General features: G+C 41.1%; 1 protein-coding gene across 1 annotated transcript; it reads left to right on the top strand.

Moving 5' to 3' along the window:
• Window positions 1–3,083: 3,083 nt before the first annotated feature.
• On the top strand, window positions 3,084–5,318 carry kiaa1143 (KIAA1143 ortholog; the record flags this gene model as incomplete). The annotated part of the gene is made up of 2 exons (XM_069688830.1): window positions 3,084–3,234; window positions 3,422–5,318. Coding segments are annotated over 2 exons (411 nt in total), but the record flags the coding sequence as incomplete, so codon positions are not given.
• Between the last annotated feature and the right edge of the window lie 1,773 nt (window positions 5,319–7,091).

Genomic DNA, 7,091 nt, shown 5'->3' with positions numbered 1-7,091 from the left:
ATAAACATGTAATACACCTGGTTTATGATAAACATATGTAGTACACCTTGTTTATGATAAACATATGTAGTACACCTTGTTTATGATAAACATGTAATACACCTTGTTTATGATAAACATGTAGTACACCTGGTTTATGATAAACATGTAATACACCTCGTTTATGATAAACATATGTAGTACACCTTGTTTATGATAAACATGTAATACACCTTCTTTATGATAAACATGTAATACACCTCGTTTATGATAAACATATGTAGTACACCTGGTTTATGATAAACATGTAATACACCTTCTTTATGATAAACATGTAATACACCTCGTTTATGATAAACATATGTAGTACACCTTGTTTATGATAAACATATGTAGTACACCTTGTTTATGATAAACATGTAATACACCTTGTTTATGATAAACATGTAATACACCTCGTTTATGATAAACATATGTAGTACACCTGGTTTATGATAAACATGTAATACACCTGGTTTATGATAAACATATGTAGTACACCTGGTTTATGATAAACATGTAATACACCTGGTTTATGATAAACATATGTAATACACCTGGTTTATGATAAACATATGTAGTACACCTTGTTTATGATAAACATGTAGTACACCTGGTTTATGATAAACATGTAATACACCTGGTTTATGATAAACATATGTAGTACACCTGGTTTATGATAAACATGTAATACACCTGGTTTATGATAAACATATGTAGTACACCTTGTTTATGATAAACATGTAGTACACCTGGTTTATGATAAACATGTAATACACCTGGTTTATGATAAACATATGTAGTACACCTGGTTTATGATAAACATGTAATACACCTGGTTTATGATAAACATATGTAGTACACCTGGTTTATGATAAACATGTAATACACCTGGTTTATGATGAACATATGTAATACACCTGGTTTACGATAAACATGTAATACACCTCGTTTATGATAAACATATGTAGTACACCTTGTTTATGATAAACATGTAGTACACCTGGTTTATGATAAACATGTAATACACCTGGTTTATGATAAACATGTGATACACCTCGTTTATGATAAACATATGTAGTACACCTGGTTTATGATAAACATATGTAATACACCCTTGTTTATGATAAATACATGTAATACACGTTGTTTATGATAAACATATGTAATACACCTTGTATTGCTCATTCTACCATTTAGGAGCCAGGACAGCAAACAGTCTTGATTTTGCAGAGTGTTTAGCTCAGTGAGGAGCATCAACCTGATTGGTAGAAGCAGAGCGGAGTGAACGGGCTGGGATGTAAGGTTTGACCATGTCCTGGATGTAGAGGAGGAGGAGGAGCGGAGTCGTGTGAGTGAATTTAGGAGGTTAAAGGTCAGTCGAGCTGCTGCATTCTGGATGAGGTGCAGAGGTCAGATGGTACTAACAGGTAGACCTGCCAGGAGGGAGTTACAGTAGTCTAGATGTGAGATGACCAGAACCTGGACCAGAACCAGCACCTCCTTCTGAGTGAGAAGAGGACGTATTCTCCTGATGTTGTGCAGCATGTATCTACAGGAACGTGTTGTTGCAGTGATGTTGGCAGTAAGAGAGAGTTGACTGTCGAGTGTCTCCGAGGTTCTTATCAGTCAGGGTCGGGATAACAGAGTTGTTGAAGGTAGTAGTCAGGTCGAGGGTGGGACAGTCTTTCCCTGGAAGGAAGAGCAGTTCGGTCTTGTGGAGGTTAATTTCCAGGTGGTGTGAGGACATCCACTGAGAGATGTCAGTCAGACAGGCAGAGATTCATGCTGCTACCTGTGTTTCAGTTCGGGGAAAAGAGAGGATCAGTTGGGTGTCATCAGCATAGCTGTGGTAGGAAAAGACATGCGAGTGAACGACAGAGCCGAGAGAGTCGGTGTACAGAGAGAAGAGGAGGGGACCCGGGACGGAGCCTTGAGGGACACCAGTAGTCAGAGGACAAGGTTCAGACACAGATCCTTTCCAAGTTACCCGGTAGGTGAGGTCGTTGAGGTAGGATGAGAACAGGGAGAGAGCAGAGCCTGAGACACCGAGGTCCTGAAGGAGGAAAGAAGGATCTGGTGGTTCACTGTGTCCAATGCAGCAGAAGGTCTAGAAGGATCAGGACAGAGGACAGAGAGGCTGCTCTAGCAGTGTGAAGCTGCTCAGAGACAGAAGGAGGACCGTCTCTGTTGAGTGGTCTGTTGAAACCAGACTGGTGGTCAAGAAGGTTATTATGGTGGAGATAGGAGGAGAGTTGGTCAAAGATAGCTCGCTCCAGAGATTTAGAAAGAAAGGAAAGAAGAGAGACGGTCTGTAGTTGTTTACTTCAGACGGGTTGAGGGGGGTTTTCTTCAGGAGAGGGTTCACTCTCTCCTTCAGAGAGTTCAGGAAACAGACCGTTGACAGAGAAGTGTTCATGAGATGGAGAGAAAAGGAAGAAGGTCTGGAGCAATAGACTGGAGAATGTGAGATGGGATGGGGAGGGGGGCCAGGTGGTTGGGGGGGGGTGGAGGTTACCAAGGTAACAACTTGATTGGGAGACGGTGGGGGTGAAAGAGGAAAGTGAAGGGGATGAAGATGATGGACATGTAGTTATAGAAGATGGATTATAAAATGAGGAGTGTATGTCATCTATCTTTTTAGTAAAGTAGTAAAGTAATTGACAAAGTGGCTTGGTGGAAGGATGGAGGGAGGAGGCGGGGTCAAGGAAGTTGGAGAAGTTGGAGAAGATGGAGAATAGCTTTTTGGGGTTGGAAAATGAGGATTGAATTCTGGTTTGGTAGAAGGAGCTTTTGGCTGCAGAGGCAGAGAAAGAGGAGAGATTGATAGGTGAGCAGGTCGTCAGGGTGGTTAGATTTTTTTCCATTTCCTTTCTGCCGCTCTCATAGTGGCTCTCTGGGCACATAATAATGTTTATTCTCCAACAATGATGAGTGATGAAAAGTCTCAGGTGCATGTGACGCTGTAATGGGATTTAGTGACAGTTGAAAAAGTCTCATTGAAACCAATAAACACTTCTTTCTTTCAAAGTGAAATAAATGATAAATAAAAATCCTGTCCTCCCTCTCAGCAGGAGATGCCGACGCTGGATGACGACAGCGACAGCGATCGAGAGGATGAGTTACCTCAAGTTGTGGTCATGAAAGGTGGAGACCTGACAGCAGAGGAGGTGAAGAAAATCAAGGAGGAGTTGTGTGGAGGAGGTGCAGAGAAAGGTGAGATGGTCACCTGACATGAAGGACGCCACATAATGGAAGGATTCTGTTATATTTAACATGAAAGCCTTTGTCGAAACTAACACACACACACACACACACACACACACACACACACACACACACACACACACACACACACACACACACACACACACACACACACACACTTCCATCTTGTCCACAGATGATGAAGGAACTCCTGACGGTAAAATCCTGTTCAAGAAGCCAGCCAAGCGCTCCTCCTCTGAGAAGTTCCAGGGCATCACGGCCAGCTCCAGCAAAAAAAAGAAGAGCGATGAAGGCAAGAAGAAGAGCGATGAAGGCAAGAAGAAGAGCGATGAAGGTGAGAAGGAGGACGAGAGGAAGGAGGTGAAGTCTGGAAAGAAAGTAAAAAATAACAGCCTGTTGTCATTTGGAGGTGATGAGGAGGAAGAGGAGGACTAAATGTTCCTGTTGAAATGTGAGACTGGTCACGAACTCCCGAGACAGAAAGGAAAGAAACGTCTGAATATTAGAGGGAACATCCTTTTACATCATCTGATGGGGTCAAAGTTCACAGACATCACGCAGACATTTGTTCATTTTAGTGTAAAAACCTCCCTTCAGAGAATCAGGTAGAACTACAGAGATGATCTGCAGCTCCAGGACATTCACACATCCACCAATATTCTGCTGCTCAGAAACATCCACAAACCACATCAAACAAAATGAGAAATCTGCCGCCTCCGTTCCAGCAGACCCGTTTTCACTCGCTGTTAAAGCCAGATGTGTGTGTGATTTTATTTCATTCAGAATTTGTTATGACTGTAAAACTCGGTTTATCTTCCAGACAACACTTGTGTTTTCACAGCAAGTGTTTTGAGCTCGTTGGATATGAAAATGAGTCACATGCACTGTTATCATTTCACCTGCACTTCTACTACGACCAGACAAAATGTCTGTTGGAAAAATATCTTATAAAGGAGATTTTCCTTGTTTAACTTCCAAGCAGATCAAATTAATATCTGCAGCTCATTAAGATCAGCTGTGAATCGCCATCTTGTTTCTTGGATTAAATAGTTGGTGGGAAATCAGCTGTGAAGTGATTTTTGTTGATTCATGTTGTAGCTACCAGCAGAACCGTCTCCTGGTTAGTTAAATTGTGCATTGACTCAGCATCAATTATCTGCAGCTGATTTTCATTTGATGCAGCTTTTGTTTATCATGTCGTCATAATTCTAATCCAATTTACAGTTTCTGGATTTTCATTTTAAAAGTCGATTATTTCAGCAGCGGTACACTGATGAGCTGTGAGTCTGCAAATCAAATCCCAATGAGTATAAAGAAGATCTCCTTCCAATTCAAACACTGAGGTACCAACAGTGGACTCATCTGAGGTTTCTTTTCTTTCAGGTCCAAGTGTTGTTCATGTTATATGTTGGGAAACGACAGGAATGTAAAACATGTGATCTGAGTATGCAGCCGTGTGCTTTGATTCGTTTTATGTGTCCTTTTGTTCTTTGGATGCATGTGGCAGCTGACAAATGGGAATCATTACTGTTGTTTATTTGAAGTGAAGGGGTTGGTGAGGTGGGTGTGGCCTAAGTTGTGTTTGAAATTAGTTCAACTGCTTTAAATTCAATGAAAAAAAGAGGGTTTTTTTTCTTAATTCTTGACATTTGACAAAAAAGTGCATCGTGAATCCAAATACTGACAAACTTTTCAAAGATGTAATTTACCATGTAACAGCTGTTAGGTCATTGAGCCCCTGTTGTCATGGTGACACTGTAAAGATCCTCTGTTGCTTCTCTGAATCCTCGACTCTTGTTTGTTTGTGTCTTCGATGGACTGTGACGGCGTCTGCCAGCAGTGTGAACGTGCTCATTGTAGAATTTCTAATACATTCATGAACTGAATGTATGAATATATTCAAGCTTCGACAGCGGAGCTGTAACAGTTGGTGTTGTAAAGATGCATTCTTATCAATGCAATTCGATTATTACTTTAAAATGTGAATTTGTTTTATTGTGTCCATTTTTAGAGAATAGTTATTACTGCTGTGACATTTGACATATGAAACATTAAAACAATTGTATTATAAACTCGTGTGTGTGTGTGTGTGTGTGTGTGTGTGTGTGTGTGTGTGTGTGTGTGTCTGTCTGTGGGATTAGTCACAAACGATTTTCAAATTAAAAGCGTGTGAGGAAGCTGCAGCTCTTCCTGAACGCACGGCGTCTGATTTACTAAGATCTCAAATAAAGGTACTAAATTACGTGTTCCTTCCAAAAGTTTGCTCTTTTTTTTTTTTGCACCCATTTTGCAGGTGATTTACTGAGTAATTACGTCATTGAAATCAGGTGCAAATATCTGTATTTAAATTCAATTCAATTCAATTTTATTTATATACCGCCAAATCACAACAGAGGTTATTTTATGGCACTTAACACATTAAACTCCTCTTTAAGGGAGAAAAACCTCCAACAGAGGGTAGGAAAAACTCCCTCTTGACAGGAAGAAACCTCCAACAGAACCAGACTCAGAGGTGGAAGGAGCATCTGTTAACAGAACCAGGATCAGAGGTGGGCGGAGCATCTGTTAACAGAACCAGGATCAGAGGTGGGCGGAGCATCTGTTATCAGAACCAGGATCAGAGGTGGGCGGCCATCTGTCTCCACCGGTTGGGGTGAGAGGAGAGCAGAGAGAGAAAAGGACAGCATAGAGATAGAAGAGAAGAACTGTTGGTGGAGACGACAAGCGCAGAGCAGAGACATGCAGCTCCATGACGGGACATCTGGAAAAGAAAGAAGAGAAACTACGCGAGTGAAGGAACTGAATGGAGACAACAGATAATAAGAAGAAACTATGGGAGAGAAGAAGATGGTGAGGTATGAGTCAGTTAAAGAGTAGGAGGAAAGAAAAGAAGATCAGCATGTAACGAGGTCCTCCAGCAGCCTCGGCCTATAACAGCATAACTAAGGGTTGGTTCAGGTCTACCTGAGCCAGCCCTAACTATAGGCTTTATCAAGAAGGAACGTTTTGAGTCTAATCTTAAAGCTAGAGAGGGTTTCTGCCCCTCCAACACAAACTGGGAGCTGGTTCCACAGGGGAGGAGCCTGAAAACTGAAGCTCCGCCTCCCATTCTACTTCTGGAAACTCTAGGAACCACAAGTAGACCAGCGTACTGAGAGAGAAGTGCTCTGCTAGGATTATAGGTAGGTAGGTAGGTATATACTTTATTAATCGCCGAGGGGAAATTTTTTCTTATTATATGGTTCTATAAGATCTCTAAGATATGATGGAGCCTGGTCATGTAGAGCTTTGTAAGTCATCAAGAGAATTTTAAACTCTATTCTTGATTTCACAGGAAGCCAGTGAAGAGAAGATAAAACTGGAGAAATATGATCTCTCTTGCTAAATCCCGTCAGTACTCTTGCTGCAGCATTTTGGATCAGCTGCAGGTTTTTAATGAGTAATTTGGACATCCCAACAACAAGGAATTACAATAATCTAGTCTAGAAGTAACAAATGCATGAATGAGTTTTTCTGCGTCACGCTGAGGAAGGATTTTCCTGATTTTATTAATATTACGTAGATGAAAGAAGGCAGTTCTGGAGATTTGCTTTATATGGTGTCTAAAGGACAAATCCTCATCAAAGATGACTCCAAGGTTCCTCACAGTTTTGCTGGAGGCCAAGACAACGTCATCTAGAGTAACTAATTGATTACAGAAAGAGTTTCTGAGGTGTTTAGGACCAAGTACAAGAACTTCTGTTTTGTCTGAATTTAGAAGCAGGACGTTTTTGGTCATCCAGGCCTTTATGTCTTTTAGACAGGCTTCAAGTTTTACTAACTGATTAGTTTCATCTGGTTTTATA

This window comes from Brachyistius frenatus, unplaced genomic scaffold (genome assembly GCF_029030835.1).
Source record: "Brachyistius frenatus isolate BFR_SWC_R1_liver_20210118 unplaced genomic scaffold, ASM2903083v1 Contig_842, whole genome shotgun sequence".
NCBI lineage: Eukaryota > Metazoa > Chordata > Actinopteri > Embiotocidae > Brachyistius > Brachyistius frenatus.
Note: the sequence above shows the minus strand (reverse complement) of the source record. Positions and strands in the feature narration are given on the sequence as shown.